Source organism: Mesoplodon densirostris, chromosome 10 (genome assembly GCF_025265405.1).
Source record: "Mesoplodon densirostris isolate mMesDen1 chromosome 10, mMesDen1 primary haplotype, whole genome shotgun sequence".
NCBI lineage: Eukaryota > Metazoa > Chordata > Mammalia > Artiodactyla > Ziphiidae > Mesoplodon > Mesoplodon densirostris.
Window position 1 is genome coordinate 74,336,744 of NC_082670.1, and position 20,820 is coordinate 74,357,563.

The window sequence follows — 20,820 nt, forward strand, 5'->3', positions numbered from 1 at the left end:
TCCTCAGTCAGTCATTCAACAAACGTTGGTGACAGTGGATCCAGCCACCCTTTAGCATACATTCTTTAAACCCACTGTGTGCAGGGGAGTAAGCTTTGGGGATCAGAGTTAAGGCCCCCCTCCCTCCATCTACCCATCTATCCAATCCATTTTCCAAAAAATACCGGAAATGCTGAGTGCCCTCTGGGTACACAGCACTGTGCTGGGCTGCATAGCGAAGTGGGAGGCCCAGTCCCAGAGCTAGAGGGGCCCCAGCTCCTCAGACAGATAGGAAACTTGCACACTGATGGTCATTTGTGATAAATGACAGCAGTACAAGACAAGGCCACACACAATCAGTTGCCACTGGGAGGGTCTGTGGGCAGGTGCCCAAGATGCAGAGATCGGGGTGGGTCTGAGAGGAAATGTGATGTCGGCAGGGCTGGGGAAGCTCGGCCAGGCCAAGGGCAGATGGGAGGTATTCCAGGTAAAGGAGGGATGGTTTGCATAAAGGCCTAGAATCTAGAGAACCCGCCAAGGAGCCAGCAGGAGAGCAGAGGCAGGCTGGACTTCTCAAGTTGAACTCTGTGGCCCTTCTCTGATCGCAGGTCTTCCCTCCCTTCCCCTTTCTCTCCTTTGCTTCCCCTCCTCTGTCAGGACATGCTGTTCCCACTGAGCAGCCTGCGTAATGTGCCCCCGTGTTTGTGTCTTGAAGCCACAGAGCACCCCCCATTCCAGGGATCTCAAACTCAGTGCCTCCTGCCCTGGGCACGTCACTACCAGGCCAGGCCAGCTGTGGGAAAATCACACAGCCTGCTTTCAGTGTCTCGCTTTTGATAGAAAGAGGGATAGATTGATTTTAAATAACACCAGGCAGCTGATCGGCAGCCCCTGTCAGTGGGAAGTGGGGCCTGTGATGAGCTGGCCAAGCGGTTTCAGCACCAAGAGTGGGCGGTCATGCCAGGAAATGGGCCCAGGGCTGCTCTGCTCTGTCAGTTTTCAAAGAAGCCAGAAACCAGGATTTTTATGTCAAATTGCCCTTTTTTTTTTTTTTGCTGTACGCGGGCCTCTCACTGTTGTGGCCTCTCCCGTTGCGGAGCACAGGCTCCGGACGCGCAGGCTCAGCGGCCATGGCTCACGGGCCCAGCCGCTCCGCGGCATGAGGGATCTTCCCGGACCAGGGCACAAACCCGTGTCCCCTGCATCAGCAGGCGGACTCTCAACCACTGCGCCACCAGGGAAGCCCCAAATTGCCCAATTTTAAAATATTGGCTCAAATGCCATTAAAACCCATGGCTAGTCAAAATGGTTGTACCTGCAGCTCAGTTTGGCCTGAGGGCCACCAGCTTAAGACCTCTTTCAATCACCCTTTCATTGTACCTTCAGAAGCAGAGAGTTGGCAAACTTTTCCTGTGAACAGCCTGATAGTAAATATCTTAGGCTTTGGAGGCCGGATAGTCTCAAGGCAGCCATAGACGGTATGTCAGTGAGTGGGTGTGGCTGGGTACTAATAAAACTTTATTTATGGATGCCGAACTTTGAATTTCGTTTAATTTTCACATGTCATGAAGTGTTATTCTCCTTTTGATTTTTTCCTAAACATTTAAAATGCAAAAGCCAGCCTTAGCTTGTGGGACCTACAAAAACAGGTGGTGGGTGGGCTTTGGCCCAGGGCTGTGGTCTTCTAGAACCCTGCTTGGGTGGATGCCCACCTTTCCTCCTCCAGGCCCCCTGCTGGCTTCCCTCATTCCCTTGTTAACAGCATCCACCTTCCAGCGGAAAGACTCTCTTTTCTGTTCTAAATAAGGACAGCTCTGGCTTGGCCCAGTCCAACAGGGATTATGGCTCCGGGAATGGGTCCCCGGAACGTCAGGAGCCCATGGGAAGGTTGCCCTTTGGGTCCCGCTTACGCACCCCTGCCTTCTGCTTGCAGAGGTCCCCTGGAGACTACAGCAACTTCGACCAGGAGTTCCTGAACGAGAAGCCGCGCCTCTCCTACAGCGACAAGAACCTCATTGACTCCATGGACCAAACAGCATTTGCCGGCTTCTCCTTTGTGAACCCCAAATTCGAGAGGCTCCTGGAAAATTGAGGTTGCCAGACATGTGCCCCCAACCCACCCCAGCCAGGGAGCCTGGGTCAGCCAGCACGGCCTGCTGACCTGGCCCAGGCAGAGCAGGCAGGGCCCCCCACTTCATCGGCACCTGCCTGTCCCCCACGATAAGCAGCAGTGTGATTGTCATAATTTCTGCTGCTGCCTGTCTCCCTCGTCCCCCAGAGAGGCCTCAGCTCCTGTCTGGCTGGGCTTTCATGGTACTTCCTCTGTGAATTGTATGTGAATTTGCTTTTCCTCTGCCCTCAGAGGGAAATTGTAAATCCTGTGTTTCATTACTTGAATGTAGTTATCTATTGAAAAAAATATGTAATATATACATATATACACGCACATATATATATATATATATATGGGCTGTATATATTGCTCAGTAGAGAAAAATGTGGGGGACTGGTAATATGTTGATCTTTTAAAATATATATATATTATATATATGACGCACACCCTCCCCACCTCCCACCACCCCCCCACCCAAAAAAAAAAAAAAAGGAGCACAAGCTGTTTGAACCGCCAGGTTCTTTTATTTGTGTGTCTAAATAAACACCAACTGATACCGACCTGGCTGTCGGGACATGTTTCTCCCAGGAAGCTGGTGGCTGCTGCTCCCACTTCTGGCAGCTCTGTCTTGGAAGTTAAACCGAGCTGTTAGCTGCAGATGCAGACCCCTGGGCTTTCATGCAAATGTGTTTGTATTTATGGGTTTCCTCTGGCTCCAGGGCCGTGAGCCAAAAGCAGAAAACTTTTCTGGGTGGCTGAGGGAGCCCCAGGTGTCTCTGTGGGGTGATGGGAGGAGGTGGGACCAGCTGCAGAGAGTCTATCTCAGAAGAGTGAGGGGCGAGCGCTGAAAAGCAGGACAGTGCAAGGTCTGGCCGGGAGACGTGAGCAAAGTCGTCGAGGCCAGCCCAGACTGGTGAGGAGGACAGGGGAGAGGAAGGAAATACAGCTCAGGCTTCAGACAGCTCTGGATTCAAATCGCAGAGTAGCCAAAAGGTACGGCTTTTAAGATGTCACTTAATCATTTGAAACCTCCGTTTCCTCATCTGTAAAATGGGGACAAAGCAAGGCGGTACTCGGTGTAACTCCTCATCTCACGTTTGTCCCTGCCCTTGCCACAGAGGCGTCTGTGTCTGAGTTCTAGAATCTATATCTCAGGAGCTCTTTCCTACCTGGGGACAGGGAGGGGACCAGGGTAGGAGAAAAAAGTGAGAAAATACCGAGTGGCCGGGTTGAGGTTGAGAGACTTGTTCAGTGTGCCCGTGTGCAGCGAGGAAACTGGTGGCAGCCGGTGTCCCCCTGAACGTGCAGCTCTCTGTCCCCACCACTTCAACACCCGCTCTCGGCTTCCTGTTCCTTCCTCTCCACCTCTCTCTGGGCACAGGCCTCAGGCAGGGCCCTCCCTCCAGCCCCTCTGGTCCAGCCCCCGGCCCTCGTCCCTGGTGGTGAGCGAGGTGCCCCCAGTGCCGGATTGGCTGGCCCTGGCAGCCAAGCAGCTGACTTCCAGCAAGTTCATTTTTCTGGGCTGAGGTACAAGTTTCCACAGCTGGAGAGGAGCCGGATGAGGGGGGGCTGATGCTGTGGGAATTGGGGGCCGAGCCCTCCCCAGAGAGACCTAAGTGTCCCCCTGTCCTTTCCACCTGCCACCCTCTCAGGAAACACTTGAATCCTTGCTCTGCGTCCAGCAGTGAAAGCCCCAGAAGTGGGGCTTTCTCCCCTTGGGCTCACAGTCAGGTGGGGGAGACACAGTGTGACATGGGCTGTGCTGGGGAATGCTGGGGCTGTGAGAGCCCAGAGGAGGAGCCTGGGGACCCCTGTTCTCTACTTCTGTTGCACAGGCCCCAGAAGCCCCCGGGGTGGTCCAGAGTGTGTTTAGAACAGAACTACAGTTGGTGAGTGAATTCAGAGCCTGTCCCATCGTCCTGCAGCTCCAAGGCAGAGCCGTGCAGCCAGAGCCCATTTCCTCCTGCGTGGGCTGGGAGACTAAGTCGTTTTTCAGCCAGAGGCTGTGGAGGGTGGCGGGAAGAATGGAAGTGTGAGTTCTACTCTGCTTCCCACACACTGTAACCACCATGACTTTCTTCCTTAGGCCTCAGTTCCTCATCTGTAAAACGGGACCATTACTCCCTACTGGCTCTTGGAGCTCCCGGCTCTGGGGAACCCCTCAGAGACTGATGCTCGGTACCCCATGGGGCCGGGCAGAGCCTGGGGGACGGGGAAGCAGCTGCCAGGGATGCTGCCAAACTGCCTGGGAAGCTGTGCGGCTCGAGGCCTGTTCCCAGAGTTGCGTAGGCACCAGGCCTGACGGGTGGCCCAGGAAATGCCTCTCATGGCTGGGCCCGGAGCTGCGCTTTCACTGGGAACTGGGGGGTCTGGAAGACGGCCCTCCACCTGCCAGGTAGGTGTGTAGGCAGAGCAGCAAGCTTGGCCTCCACCTGAAATGTGTACCAGGCCGCACACTCACAGCCAAGTAAACACAGTTGCAGGAGGGCCTGCGGGCAGGAGCAGGGCTCTGCTGTCAGATACCCCTGGTTTCAAGCCCTGCATGTCCCTAGTTGTGTGACCTCAGTGAGTGACAACCTCCTGGAGCTCCAGTTTCCTTTACTGTAAAATGGGGATGCAGGCAGACTTCATTCTACTGCACTTCGCTGTACTACACTTTGCAGACATCACGTTCTTTACACGTAGAAGGTTTGTGGCAACCCTGCTTGGAGCAAGTCGATCGACACCATTTCTCCGACGGCATTTGCTCACTTCGTGCTTCTGTGTCACATTTTGGTAATTCTCTTAATATTTCAAATTTTAAATTATTATATTTGTTATGGTGATCAGTGATGTCTGATGTTACTATTGTAATTGTTTTGCAGCACCACCAACTGTGCCCATATAAGAACTTAATACGAACTTCCCTGGTAGTCCAGTGGTTAGGATTCTGCGCTTCCACAGCAAGGGACATGGGTTCAATCCCTGGTCGGGGAACTGAGATTCCACATGCCGCACAGCGCAGCCAAGAAAAACGCAAAAAGATAAGAATCCACCAGCCAATGCAGGGGACACGGGTTCGAGCCCTGGTCTGGGAAGATCCCACATGCTGCGGAGCAACTAAGCCCGTGGGCCACAACTACTGAGCCTGCGCTCTAGAGCCTGCAAGCCACAACTACTCTAGAGCCCACGTACCACAACTACTGAAGCCCATGCGCCTAGAGCCTGTGCTCCACAACAAGAGAAACCACCACAATGAGAAGCCTGCACACCGCAACAAAGAGTAGCTCCTACTCGCTGTAACTAGAGAAAGCCTGTGTGCAGCAACGAAGACCCAACGCAACCAAGATAAATAAATAAATTTATTTTTTTTAAAAGGAAATACATTTCACAAGGCTATAGCTGCCACATATAGTGATTCCTCTGATGGATCTGAAAATTGAAAACCTTTTGGAAAAGATTTACCATTCTAGATGCCATTAAGACATTTGTGATCCAGGGAAAGCGGTCAAAATAACATTAAGAAGAGTTTGGAAGAAGTTGATTCCAACCCTCATGGACAACTTTGAGGGATTCAGGACTTCAGTGGAGGAAGTCACTGCAGATGTGATGGGAATAGCAGAAGAGCCAGAGTTAGAAGTAGAGCCTGAAGATGTAACTGAATTGCTGCAATCTCATGATAAAACTTTTAACGAACGAGGAACTGCTTCTTATGAATGAACAAAGAAAGTGGTTTCTTGGGATGGAATCTACTCCTGGTGAAGATGCTTTGAAGATTATTGAAATGACAACAAAGGATTTAGAATATTACATAAACATAGTTGATAAAGCAGTGTCAGGGCTTGAGAGGATTGACTCCAATTCTGGAAGAAGAACTTCTACTGTGAGTAAAATGCTATCAAACAGCACTGTGTACTATAGAGAAATCATTCATGAAAGGAAGAGTCACTTGATATGGCAAACTTCACTTTTGTTTTATTTTAAGAAATTGTCACAGCTTCCTCAATCTTCAAGCAGCCACCACCTTGATCAGTCAGCAGCCATCAACATCGAGGCAAAACTTTCCACCAGCAAAAAGATTACAACTTGCTGAAGGCTCAGATGATGGTTAGCATTTTTTAGCAATAAAGTACTTTTTAATTAAGGTATGTACATTGCTTTTTAAGACCTAATGTTATTGCACTTAATAGATTACAGTATAGTGTAAACATAACTTTTATATGTACTGGGAAACCCAAAATTTTTTGTGACTCATGTTTTATTTCGGTGGTCTGGAACCGAACTCGTAATATTTCCGAGGTATGCGTGTAACTATGCTGATGCTTGTGGACTACGATGATTTCTGTAAGTGCATCCCACGGTCTCAGGACACAGTAGATGCTTAGTAAACAGCAGCCACTGTGACCCCATCCCCTCAAGGGGATGAAACATGCTCAGGATAGCGGGCCTGTCAGCTGCACATCAGAACCCGTGGGCCTTTTGACCAGACTGCAGGAGGGCACCTTGGCAGTTTCAGTTAAAACCTAAGATGCGGGAATTCCCTGGCAGTCCAGTGATTAGGACTCTGCGCTTCCACTGCAGGGGGCACAGGTTCGATCCCTGGTCTGGGAATTAAGACCCTGCAAGCCATGTGGCATGGAACGAATGAATGAATGAATGAACCCTAAAATGCACCCACCCCATTGCTCAGCAATCTCCCTTCCCAAGCAGAGCTACCCAGAGGAGTATCACCCACAGGCCCTAGGAGGCTGGCCCGGGATGCCCACCACCTCGTGGATTAATTGGGAAAAACTGGAAGCAAGCAGAACACCCAGCACCTGGGGAGGTGGTTAAATACTTTCCTGATGTGGAAAATGGTGCAGGGCCAAAGAATCAAGATGAGCAAGTTAGAGAACCAGAACTTCCGAGTGATTCCACCCTGTGGTTCCATGTGCCAGCTCGTGAGGGCACCCAAAGGTGGAATGAAGGATGAATGAGTGAATGAGTGAATGAATGCATGGGCTGCGCAGACCACAATCCCTTTAAGGCAGGGGCTCTCACAGCGTGCAAAGCACACTGATAAGACACACCCTTTATGCCAAGTTCTAGCCAGCAGGTCTCAGCCCCGACTGTACATAGGAATCCGATGCCCAGGCTGCCCCGCGTCTAGTTCTAGGTGATCTCTGGAAGGGACCCCACGTTAGTATTGCTAAAGCGCCCCACGGTCCAACGGGGACCAGGATTGAGAGCCAGTTGGTTGAGATCTGGGAATCTGCATTTCACCCAGTCGTCCTGGTGGAGCAAGGAGATGCGGCTGTGAGTGGGCCACACCCTGGAAGGCCAAGTCGCCAGCCAGTACCGCCCAGCCCCTGTGTGTGGAAGGCTCCACCGCTGGACCCTGGGACCCCTGCGTGAGCGCCCATCACAGGCGGAAGATCGGTGGGCCCTAAGGGAGGGAGCCTGCGGCGGCCCCGGGAAGCTACAGTGCCCTCTGGTGGCCGGCAGGCTTGCAGGCCCAGGGAGGACCGTTTTGTGCCAGGTACAGTGCTCGGTTCCTAAACCACCTCCTGTCATTAGTCCCTGGGGAAATAGTCCAGCAAGGGGGTGCCCGAGGACCATTTTGAAGAGATTCAGAGATGTGGAGGTTACACATCTAGACAGCTCCCCTGGCATTAAGAGGGTCTCTGGGCTGCCCCAAATCTCAACCCCATTCCATCACACAATTAGAATCCCATTTCCCCAATTTCTTCCTTACTAAGGTGTGAATGACTGATATGAGCTCCCCTCCCCCTGCTCTGGAGGCATGGGTAAGGAGTCGGTAAAACAAGGGTGGCTGCCAATCCTACCTTGTGACTTTAGAAGCGACAGGTGACCAAACCCCAGGAACTCAGAAGTCAATGTCCTCCAGCTGGCAGGTGGCATTGACCCATTGTCCCAGCTGAGGGTTGGGACATGGTTCAAGAGCAAGACAGCTGTGGCCAACCACAGACCTTTAGAAACCTGCCATCGATAGTATTGGCAAAACCTCTCTGAGCCACTTCCTGGATTTAAATCATGAGTTTCATTTTCATAGGAAAATGAAAAAGGAATGTCTCAAAAATTAAGCCAATTAGACCCACTTTGCATCAATGATAAGTTCAAAATAACTCATTTCACAAAATGCTTGCATTCCATTAAAAATGGATCTTGTTAGCTTAATTGTTCTTGAGCGCTCTGTTTGGAAATCTCTTTTTTCTTTAAAAAAAGAAAGAAAGCTTGTCTTTAAACCCTGGCTCAGGTTTGCAGTAGCTGGATATCAAATGCTCCTTTTTATATTGGACCCATACTCAGACTCACCTAGCGTGGGCCAGGAAGTGGCAGCGCTGATGACAAACTATGGGATGCAGACTTGGAGTCAGATCTGGGTCTACACCTGCCTGTCCCATCCCTCCACTGTTACTCACCCTCTCTGAGCCTCAGTTTCTTCCCCTATAGCTTATGCATAATAATATCTGCTTTACAGTGTTGTTATGAGGGTGAAGCTTGGAAAACTCTTCGTGCAGCCCGGCACACAGTGAGTACTCAGGAAATCTAAGACTATTGTTCTTATTCTTAACTCTGTGAACATCTTCCATGTCTTCAAGCATGTTTGCCTAACAACAGTGCTGTAGGTACAAGGCATGGCTGGGCCCAGGCTAGTGTCCGGGAATCTTGTAGAAAGGAGACCCAATTTTCCTGGATGGGAATGGAGTGAAGAGCCCTGGACTGTGAGTCAGGAGTAGGTTCCAGACCTGGCAGCAGGGTCTGTCTCCCCTTTCCTTACTGTGGGCTTTGGGCCATCAGCCAGCTCCACAGCAGGAAAATGAGAGTCTAAGGCTGATGTGAGTGGCAGGTGGGTCTCATGTGGTTTTAAATTATGAAAAAGAAAATTTGAATATCAAATGCCCCAGTTCTTGCTAGGTGGGGTGACGTTCAAGCATGGGGCGGAGCCTCTGCTTAGGACCCGCCCAGAAGTGGAGAGGCAGCACATCCAAAGGGCTGCCTCTGGAGTGTGGAGTTCTGGAGTTTGGAGAGTCCTCCTCGTACCCCCGCCCCAACAAACTGCCAGGAAGAAAGAAGTATGAGTCATAGGAAAATAAAAAAGGAATGTCTCAAATCTTTTACGACTCATTATTGATTTCAGAACTTGAGTTGGATTGAAGAATGAGTACAAATAGAGGATTGGTTCAAGACGGCAGAATAGAAGGACATGCTTTCACTCCCTCTTGCAAGAACACCAGAATCACAACTGACTGCTGAACAGTCATCGACAAGAAAACACTGGAACTCACCAAAAAAGATACCCCACAGAAGTCCACCCACTGGAGTGAAGGTTCTGAGCCCCATGTCAGGCTTCCCAACCTGGGGGTCCAGCAACGGGAGGAGGAATTCCTAGAGAATCAGACTTTGAAGCCTAGCGGGATTTGATTGCAGGACTTCTACAGGACTGGGGGAAACAGAGACTCCACTCTTGGAGGGCACACACAAAGTAGTGTGTACATCGGGACACAGGGGAAGGAGCAGTGACCCCATAGGAGACTGAACCAGACCTACCTGCTAGTGTTGGAGGGTCTCCTGCAGAGGCAGGGGGTGGCTGTGTCTCGCTGTGAGGACAAGGACACTGACAGCAGAAGTTCTGGGAAGTACTCCTTGGTGTGAGCCCTCCCAGAGTCTGCCATTAGCCCCACCAAAGAGCCCGGGTAGGCTCCAGTGTTGGGTCGCCTCAGGCCAAACAACCAGCAGGAAGGGAACTCAGCCCCATCCATCACAGACAAGTGGATTAAAGTTTTACTGACCTCTGCCCACAAAAGCAACAGCCAGCTCTACCCAGCACCAGTCCCTCCCATCAGGAAACTTGCACAAGCCTCTTAGATAGCCTCATCCACCAGAGGGCAGACAGCAGAAGCAAGAAGAACTACAATCCTGCAGCCTGTGGAACAAAAACCACATTCACAGAAAGATAGACAAGATGAAAAGGCAGAGGGCTATGTACCACATGAAGGAACAAGATAAAACCCCAGAAAAACAACGAAATGAAGTGGAGATAGGCAACCTTCCAGAAAAAGAATTCAGAATAATGATAGTGAAGATGATCCAGGACCTCGGAAACAGAATGGAGGCAAAGATCGAGAAGATGCAAGAAATGTTTAACAAAGACCTAGAAGAATTAAAGAACAAACAAACAGAGGTGAACAACACAATATCTGAAATGAAAAATACACTAGAAGGAATCAATAGCAGAATAACTGAGGCAGAAGAACAGATAAGTGACCTGGAAGACAGAACGGTGGAATTCACTGCTGCACAACAGAATAAAGAAAAAAGAATGAAAAGAAATGAAGACAACCTAAGAGACCTCTGGGACAACATTAAATGCAGCCACATTTGCATTATAGGGGTCCCAGAAGAAGAGAGAGAGAAAGGACCTGAGAAAATATTTGAAGAGATTACAGTCAAAAACTTCCCTAACATGGGAAAGGAAATAGTCACCCAAGTTCAGGAAGCACAGAGAGTCCCATACAGGATAAACCCAAGGAGAAACACTGAGACACATAGTAATCAAATTGGCAAAAATTAAAGACAAAGAAAAATTATTGAAAGCAACAAGGGAAAAATGACAAATAACATACAAGGGAACTCCCATAAGGTTAACAGCTGATTTCTCAGCAAAAACTCTACAAGCCAGAAGTGAGTGGCATGATATACTTAAAGTGATGAAAGGGAAGAACCTACAACCAAGATTACTCTACCCGGCAAGGGTCTTGTTCAGATTTGATGGAGAAATCAAAAGCTTTACAGACAAGCAAAAGCTAAGAGAATTCAGCACCACCAAACCAGCTCTACAACAAATGCTAAAGGAACTTCTCTAAATGGGAACCACAAGAGAAGAAAAGGACCTACAAAAACAAACCCAAAACAATTAAGAAAATGGTAATAGGAACATACATATCGATAATTACCTTAAACATGAATGGATTAAATGTTCCAACCAAAAGACACAGGCTTGCTGAATGGATATAAAAACAAGACCCATATATATGCTGTCTACAAGAGACCCACTTCAGACCTAGGGGCACATTCAGACTGAAAGTGAGGGGATGGAAAGAGATATTCCATGCAAATGGAAATCAAAAGAAAGCTGGAGTAGCAATACTCATATCAGAAAAAATAGACTTTAAAATAAAGAATGTTACAAGAGACAAGGAAGGACACTACATAATGACCAAGGGATCGATCCAAGAAGAAGATATAACAATTATAAATGTTATAAATTATTATACATTATAAATATATATATGCCCCCAACATAGGAGCACCTCAATAGATAAGGCAACTGCTAACAGCTCTAAAAGAGAAAATCGACAGTAACACAATAATAGTGGGGGACTTTAACACCTCACTTACACCAATGGACAGATCATCCAAACAGAAAATTGATAAGGAAACACAAGTTTTAAATGACGCAATAGACCAGATAGATTTAATTGATATTTATAGGACATTCCATCCGAAAACAGCAGATTACACTTTCTTCTCAAGTGCGCACAGAACTTTCTCCAGGATAGATCACATCTTGTGTTACAAATCAAGCCTCAGTAAATTTAAGAAAATTGAAATCATATCAAGCATCGTTTCTGACCACAACACTATGAGATTAGAAATCAATTACAGGCTACTAGAGAAAGCCCGTGTGCAGCAACAAAGACCCAACACAACCAAAAATAAATAATAAATAAACTAATTAATTTTTTTTAAAAAAGAAAAAAACAGAGGGGAGTACACCTGAAACTAACACAGCATTGTAAATCAACTATACACCAATAAAACTTTTTAAAAAATCAATTACAGGGGAAAAAACGTAAAAAACACAAACACATGGAGACTAAACAATACATTACTAAATAACCAAGAGCTCACTGAAGAAATCAAAAATACCTAGAGACAAATGATAATGAAAACACAATGATCCAAAACCTACGGGATGCAGCCAAAGCAGTTCTAAGAGGGAAGGTTATAGCTATACAGGCCTACCTCAAGAAACAAGAAAAATCTCAAATAAACAATCTAACATTACACCTAAAGGAACTAGAGGAAGAAGAACAAACAAAACCCAAAGTTAGCAGAAGGAAGGAAATAATAAAGATCAGAGCAGAAATAAATGAAATAGAAACAAAGAAAACAACAGCAAAGATCAATAAAACTAAAAGCTGATTCTTTGAGAAGATAAACAAAATTGATAAACCATTAGCCAGACTCATCAAGAAAAAGAGGGAGAGGTCTCAAATCAATAAAATTAGAAATGAAAAAGGAGAGGTTACAACAGACACCACAGAAATACAAAGTGTCCTAAGAGACTACTACAAGCAACTCTATGCCAATAAAATGGACAACCTGGAAGAAATGGACAAATTCTTAGAAAGGTATAATCTTCCAAAGCTGAACCAGGAAGAACTAGAAAATATGAACAGACCAATCACAAGTAATGAAATTGAAACGGTGATTAAAAATCTTCCAACAAACAAAAGTCCAGGACCAGATGACTTCACAGGAGAATTCTATCAAACATTTAGAGAAGAGCTAACACCCATCCTTCTCAAACTCTTCCAAAAAATTGCAGAGGAAGAAACACTCCCAAACTCATTCTATGAGGCCACCACCACCACCCTGATACCAAAACCAGACAAAGATACTACAAAAAAAGAAAACTAGAGACCAATATCACCGATGAATATAGGTTCAAAAATCCTCAACAAAATACTAGCAAACAGAATCCAACAACACATTAAAAGGATCATACACCATGATCAAGTGGGATTTAACCCAAGGATGCAAGGATTCTTCAATATATGCAAATCAATGGATGTGATACACCATATAAACAAATTGAAGAATAAAAACCATATGATCATCTCAATAGATGCAGAAAAAGCTTTTGACAAAATTCAACACCGATTTATGATAAAAACCTCTCCAGAAAGTGGTCATAGAGGGAACCTACCTCAACATAATAAAGGCTATATACGACAAACCCACAGCAAACATCATTCTCAATGGTGAAAAACTGAAAGCATTTCCTCTAAGATCAGGAACAAGACAAGGATGTGCACTCTCGCCATTATTATTCAACATAGTCTTGGAAGTCCTAGCCATGGCAATCAGAGAAGAAAAAGAAATAAAAGGAATCCAAATTGGAAAAGAAGAAGTAAAACTGTCACTGTTTGCAGATGACATGATACTATACATAGAGAATCCTAAAGACGCCACCAGAAAACTACTAGAGCTAATCAATGAATTTGGTAAAGTTGCAGGATACAAAATTAACGCACAGAAATCTCTTGCATTCCTATACACTAATGATGAAAAATCTGAAAGAGAAATTAAGGAAACACTCCCATTTACCATTGCCACAAAAATAATAAAATACCTAGGAATAAACCTACCTAGGGAGACAAAAGACCTGTATGCAGAAAACTATAAGACACTGTTGAAAGAAATTAGAGATGAAACCAACAGATGGAGAGACATACCATGTTCTTGGATTGGAAGAATCAATATTGTGAAAATAACTATACCACCCAAAGCAATCTACTGATTCAATGCAATCCCTATCAAATTTCCAATGGCATTTTTTACAGAACTAGAACAAAAAATCTTAAAATTTGCATGGAGACACAAAAGACCCCGAATAGCCAAAGCAGTCTTGAGGGAAAAAAACGGAGCTGGAGGAATCAGACTCCCTGACTTCAGACTATACTACAAAGCTACAGCAATCAAGACAATATGGTACTGGCACAAAAACAGAAATACAGATCAATGGAACAGGATAGAAAGCCCAGAGATAAACCCATGCACATATGGTCACCTTATCTTTGACAAAGGAGGCAACAATATACAATGGAGAAAAGACAGTCTCTTCAATAAGTGGTGCTGGGAAAACTGGACAGGTACATGTAAAAGAATGAAATTAGAACACTCCCTAACACCATGCAGAAAAATAAACTCCAGATGGATTAAAGACCTAAATGTAAGGCCAGACACTATCAAACTCTTAGAGGAAAACATAGGCAGAACACTCTATGACATAAATCACAGCAAGGTCCTTTTTGACCCATCTCCTAGAGAAATGGAAATAAAAACAAAAACAAATGGGACCTAATGAAACTTAAAAGCTTTTGCAAAGCAAAGGAAACTACAAACAAGACAAAAAGACAACCCTCAGAATGGGAAAAAATGTTTGCAAACGAATCAACGGACAAAAGATTAATCTCCAAAATATATAAACAGCTCATGCAGCTCAATATTAAAAAAACAAACAACCCAATCCAAAAATGGGCAGAAGACCTAAATAGACATTTCTCCAAAGAGGATATACAGATGGCCAAGAAGCACATGAAAAGCTGCTCAACATCACTAATTATTAGAGAAATGCAAATCAAAACTACAACGAGGTGTCACCTCACACCAGTTAGAATGGGCATCATCAGAAAATCTACAAACAACAAATGCTGGAGAGGGTGTGGAGAAAAGGGAACCCTCTGGCACTGTTGGTAGGAATGTAAATTGATACAGCCACTATGGAGAACAGTACGGAGGTTCCTTTAAAAACTAAAAATAGAATTACCATATGACCCAACAATTCCACTACTGAGCATATACCCAGAGAAAATCGTAATTCAAAAAGACACATGCACCCCAGTGTTCACTGGAGCACTATTTACAATAGCCAGGTCATGGAAGCAACCTAAATGCCCACTGACAGAAGAATGGATAAAGAAGAGGTGGTACACTGGAATACACTGGAATATTACTTAGCCATAAAAAGGAACAAAACTGGGTCATTTGTAGAGACGTGGATGAATCTAGAGACTGTCATACAGAGTGAAGTAAGGCAGAAAAAGAAAAACAAATATTGCATATTACCGCATATATGTGGAACCTAGAAAAATGGTACAGATGAACCGTTAGGAGGGCAGAAATAGAGACACAGAAGTAGAGAAAAAACGTATGGACACCAAGGGGGAAAAGTGGTGGGGGGGTGAGGGTGGTGGTGTGATGAACTGGGAGATTGGGATTGACATGTATACACTGATGTGTATAAAATGGATGACTAATAAGAACCTGCTCTATAAAAAAATAAAGAAAATTCAAAAAAAAAAAAGCCCCAGTTCTTGGCAAAAACTAAAATCAAATGACATGAAAGGTAGTAATTCCCACTGTCACAAAATTCCATTGAAAGCTGCCACAGCAGCAGAAGGAGCGACAGATGCCTGGAGGTCTCCCCTTCTCCACGCCCTCTTGTTTGGTCTTAGGGCCACACTAAAACCTCTCCCTCACCCCTCAGGACCTTGCCCAGCATGTTCCAGAGGCAGAGCTGGAGAGCCTCCTGGGAGCCCCCAAATCACGTCCAGGATGCAGATACACAGGTTGGGCTGATGTTTCTTGAGCAGCTACTAAGGTCAGATCCTGCATTGGAGGCTTTTCTAGTGTATTTGTGGTCATGTCTCTGAAATGAAGGCTGGACTCGTCAATTCACTCTGTGAGCATTTAGTAAGCACTGACTGCATGTCAGGGCTCTGCAGCATGGTGGGAAACTGTGCAAATGAGGAACAGGCTTGTGGTCTCCTGGGGGAGGCAGGTGTGTAAGCAAATTACAGTACAGGGGAGGGTGGGGGTCAGGGTGTCCGCTGGGGCTGTGGGTGGCCAGAGGAAGTACCGGCTTTTCCTGGGAGGGCAACAGGGACTGGAAAGGCCTCCTCGAAGAGGAGACATTTAATCCTGAGATCCAAAGAATGAGTAGGTCCCACTGTCGAACCTGCAACACTTTTATTAAAGTCTGCTAATACCAAGTTTTGCTGAGATGCAAAGCTGCGGGTCCCTGTTAGAAATCGTGGGAACGTAATTGGCCTCATTCCCCCAGAAGGCAACTTGGCACCCTTTGGGACTGCTGAAGACCCAGGCTTCTTGCTGGAGAAAGGCTTGGTCGCGACACTGCGAGCCACACAGGTAAGATTGTTCATTGCCACACTGTAAAGTGCAAAATTGGAAACAACCGAATGTCCACACAGGAGACTGAATGGAGAACTGGAGGTGAGTTCGTGCAGTGGATATGGAGCCTCTGCCTTCACAGTGGACAGGGCTGCCAGCTTCAACACCGACTGACTCTCAAACCCACGTTAAGAGGAAATGTGGAAGAATATGTGTGGGGTGATGAAACAGGGCAGCGCAGAGCTGCACGAGCTCAGGGATGCAATCTTCTGTGTGAAGCGCCCAGAACACCAGGAGTCAGAGGGTGCAACCAGGACGCAGGACGCTGGCTCCTCTGAAGGGTAGGGGTCGGGGGAGACCTGGGCTCCAGGGACTACCTAAGGGCTTGGCTTCTGTCTGTAATGCTTTACCTCTTTCAAAAAATTTTTGAAGCATGTACAGAAAACCATCAGAGGTTCATAGAGCTTGGTGGAGGGTCTGCAGATGTTTATTTTATTCTCTGTGCTTTATGCTCAAAACGTTTCATAATTTTTAAAAGTATTTTTTTAAAGAACAGGTAGGGGGTTTCCCTGGTGGAGCAGTGGTTGAGAGTCCGCCTGCCGATGCAGGGGACACGAGTTCGTGCCCCGGTCCAGGAGGATCCCACATGCTGTGGAGCGGCTGGGCCCGTGAGCCATGGCCACTGAGCCTGCGCGTCCGGAGCCTGTGCTCTGCAGCGGGAGAGACCGGGGCAGTGAGAGGCCCACGTACCGCAAAAAACAACAACAACAACAAAAAAATGGTAAGCGTTCTGTCTCTTGACCTGACTGCTGGTTACCCAGGTGTCCCTTTCTAATGATTTGTTACACTGTACATTTGTGCCATGTGCTTTTCTTTACGGAGGTGACATTTCACAGTTTTTTAGAAGTTAAAAAGAATGAGTAGGCAACAGGGTGGGGTCGGGGAAGCGGTCCCAGGCAGAGGAACTGGCAGAGCCAAGGCCTGGGAGCTGGGCAGGGCCCTGGAGTCCCACCCCAAGGATGCGTGGTCCCCTGAGCACAGCCCTGCTCCCAGCCCCCACCCGTGGGTTGTCGGGCTCTCTGCACTGGGAGGCCAGGCTGGCAGAAAGTGAGCGCTCAGGCAGGGGCGCCAGCTGGAGTGAGAGGACAGGCTTGATGAACGGTTTAACCCCCTCCTGATGTGTTAAGAGGTGGGCGTGCGGCCCGCAGGTGGGGGTTATCATGAGCTTGGCATTACTTGTTGGAGGCTGTGGGCGGGCTGCAGCTGAGCTAGTACGGGAGCTCGTGGTGGGGCGTGGCGGCCCGGCGGGGCTGCGGAGAGAGTGATGCGGGCCCTGGTCGTGGGCTCAGAGGAGCAGCTACCCCGCTGGGCCCACGAGGTTCCGCTGACGGCAGCCTGCACCAGCTCGGTAAGATTTTCTGGGGCTTTGGGAAGGTTGGGAGAGACGCAGCAGGGGCAAGTGTGGTGGGATAGTTGCGCTTTCCCAAGGGAAGCAAAAAACAAGCTTCAAGGGTTGTTTTTTTAAACTCTCCGGTGTTCTTTCTGCATCAGAGATGGGAAGTCAGGCTCCGTGGGGCTGGCGTTCGCTGTGAGGTGCTGGGCCTGCGCAGGGATGGAGAGGTACTGACATCAGGGGAAATGTGGGTGATTTACCTGACAATCTTATTAAGAAAGCTTGTAAAGGGACTTCCCTGGTGGTCCAGTGGGTGAGGCTCCGTGCTTCCACTGCAGGGGGCCCGGTTGGATCCCTGCTTGGGGAGCTAAGATCCCACATGCCCTGTGGCCCAAGCAAAAAAAAAAAGAAACAAAGCTCTTAAAGAAAAGTGTAGAGATAAAATTGCCACCCTTTGTACCTCCCCCCCTCATTTCCTCTGCATTCTTCCACAGGGAACCAGCACCTGGTTTTACTGTGTGGACCATTTCTCTGTACCACAGGCAACCCTGAGCATAGTCTAGAGAATTTTTTTTATTTTGCTTTAATTAATTAATTTATTTTTGGCTGTGTTGGGTCTTTGTTGCTGCGTGTGGGCTTTCTGTAGTTGTGGCGAGCGGGGGCTATGCTTCTTTGCAGTGTGCGGGCTTATTGCGGTGGCTTCTCTTGTTGTGGAGCACGGGCTTTAGGTGTGCAGGCTTCAGTAGTTGTGGCTCACGGTCTCTAGAGCGCAGGCTCAGTAGTTGTGGCACACGGGCTTAGTTGCTCCGCAGCATGTGGGATCTTCCCGGACCAGGGCTCGAACCCGTGTCCCCTGAATTGTCAGGCAGATTCTTAACCACTGCGCCACCAGGGAAGTCCCTAGAGCATTGTTTTGCATGTTTTTAAAGTTCATTATAAACAGTGTCTGTGCACAGGAGGATCCTTCTGCTGCCTGATTGCCCACCCCGCCAACCCACGCATGCTTTTGAAATGGACCTTTACTAAGCCCTGTAGCTCAAGTGTATTTCCTTCCTTTTGTGAGAGCTTTGAGATATAATTCATATACCATACAATTCACCCATTCAAAGTGTACAATTCAATGGTTTTCAGTATGTGCATAGAGTTGTACAATCATTACCGCAATCAATTTTAGAACAGTTTCATCACCCAGAAAAGAAACTCCATACCCTTTAGCCTTCAGCCTCCCACTTCCCCCATATCCCCAGCTCTTGGCAACCACTAATCTCCTTTCTGACTGTATAGATTTGCCTATTCAGGATGTGTCATATAAATAGAATCATACAATATGTAATCTTTTGTGACTGGTTAAGGAATTCCCTTTCAGGGTTGTATGATATCCCATCATATATATTGACCACACTTTATCCAAATAAATGATGTAGAATCCTGCTTTCATCCTGCCAAATGGAGTAGAAGGGACTATATTTACCTTCCTGTCCTGCCTGAGGAAAAAAGAAACAAAAAACAAAAGCAAAAACAAGATAAAATCAATGAAACAACAGTTCTCAAGATTCTGCACATGAGGTAACAAAAGGCAGTGTTCCCTGAGAGATGGGAAACATGGAAGGTGAGCCCCATGTTTGCCCAGCTTACTGCCTGGAGACAGTCTCCAGGCTGAGGCTTAGGGAGGGGAAACCAGGTGGTGCCCCGTGGACTCCCCAAGTTGGGAAGATGAAGCTGGGAATTCAGGCAAGCCAAGGGGGCTGGAATTCAGAATGTAGCCTATTGGAGATGAGAGAGAAAGGCCCAGAGGTCTGCAGAGAATCCTTCTGGAGTATTTGGCTAAGCACTCATCAGGGCATGTGTGTGAGGAAATGCTCCAAGGTGAGAAAGGATTATCTGAGTGGATAAGAGGGAGCAATCCTTAGAACTCACAGGGTGTTGGGAACAGTGGCTATTCTCAGAAGCCATACTGGAAAACCTCATGATTCAGGGTCATTGTGTAGAGTACCCAGAGGTCACCACATCCTAGAACAAAGCCTAAGAATATTTATGGCAATATAAAAAGTATCCAGCAACCAATCACATAAAATCCACAATGTCTGGTATCCAATCAAAAATTACCAGGCATGGGACTTGCCTGGTGGCGCAGTGGTTAAGAATCCGCCTGTCAATGCAGGGGACATGGGTTCAAGCCCCGGTCCGGGAAGATCCCACATGCCGTGGAGCCACTAAGCCTGGTGCCACAACTACTAAGCCTGCGCTCTAGACCCCTCAAGCCACAACTACTGAGCCCACGTGCCTAGAGCCCGTGCTCTGCAACAAGAGAAGGCACTGCAATGAGAAGCCCGCGCACCGCAACGAAGAATAGCCCCCACTCACCACAACTAGAGAAAGCCTGTGCACAGCAACAAAGACCCAATGCAGCCAAAAATAAATTAAAAAATAAATAAATTAAAAAAAAATTACCTGGCATGAAAAGAAACAGGAAAAATATCAATTGAAACTGACCCAGAACCAACACACATATTAGGATTTGCAGACAAGGACATTAAAACTAGTTATTAACTAAATAATTATAATAACTATTCTGTATTTCAAAAAGTCAAGTAGAGGATGAATAGGCAAAGCACAACAAATTTTTAGGGCAGTAAGTAAACTATTCTATACGTTAATATATCGATACAAGTCATTATACACTTGTCCAAACTCAGAATGTATAATGCCAAGAGTGAACCCTAATGTGAATGTGGGCTTTGGGTGATAATGATGTGTCAATATAGGTTCATATCAATTGTAACAGTTGTACCACTCTGGTGGGGGATGTCAATAGCTGGGGAGGCTATGCATGTGTTGGGGTAGGGAGTATATGGGAGCTCTACCTTCCACTCAGTTTTGCTTGTGAACCTAAAACTGCTTTTAAAAATAAAGACTTTAAAAAAAAAAACAGAAATACAGAAGATACAAAAAAAGACCCCAATTACACAATGATGTCTGAGATTTTAAAATATGCTGACTGGGATTCACAGCAGATTAGACATTGCAGATAAAAACTTAAAGACATAGCAACAGAAAGTATCCACAATGAAACCCAGAGTGGGGGAAAAATTAACAGCACCAGTAAGTCATGGTACAACCTCAAGCAATCTAATCTATATCGAAGTGGAATCTCTGAAGGATAAGGGGATGATGGTACAGAAAAAATATTGGAAGAAATAATGGCAGAAAATTTTCTAGACTTGATGAAAACTATAAATCCGTAGCTCCAAGAAGCTCAATGAATCCCAAGCACAACAGACACAAGGAAAATACACCAAAGCACATCATAATTAAATTGCTAAAAAGCAGTGATAAAGAGAAAATCTTAAATATATCCAAAGAAAAAAGTCAT

General features: G+C 46.6%; 1 protein-coding gene across 2 annotated transcripts in view; it reads left to right on the plus strand.

The window, feature by feature from the left end:
- PRKCD (protein kinase C delta) overlaps positions 1–2,631 on the plus strand; it is a 29,739-nt gene extending 27,108 nt beyond the window's left edge. For both annotated transcript variants that reach the window (XM_060109063.1, XM_060109064.1), the window contains exon 19: positions 1,913–2,631. In XM_060109063.1, the coding sequence (XP_059965046.1) occupies positions 1,913–2,071 (159 nt within the window). In that variant the 3' untranslated portion in view covers positions 2,072–2,631. The remainder of the gene's footprint in view (positions 1–1,912) is intronic.
- Positions 2,632–20,820: the final 18,189 nt, after the last annotated feature.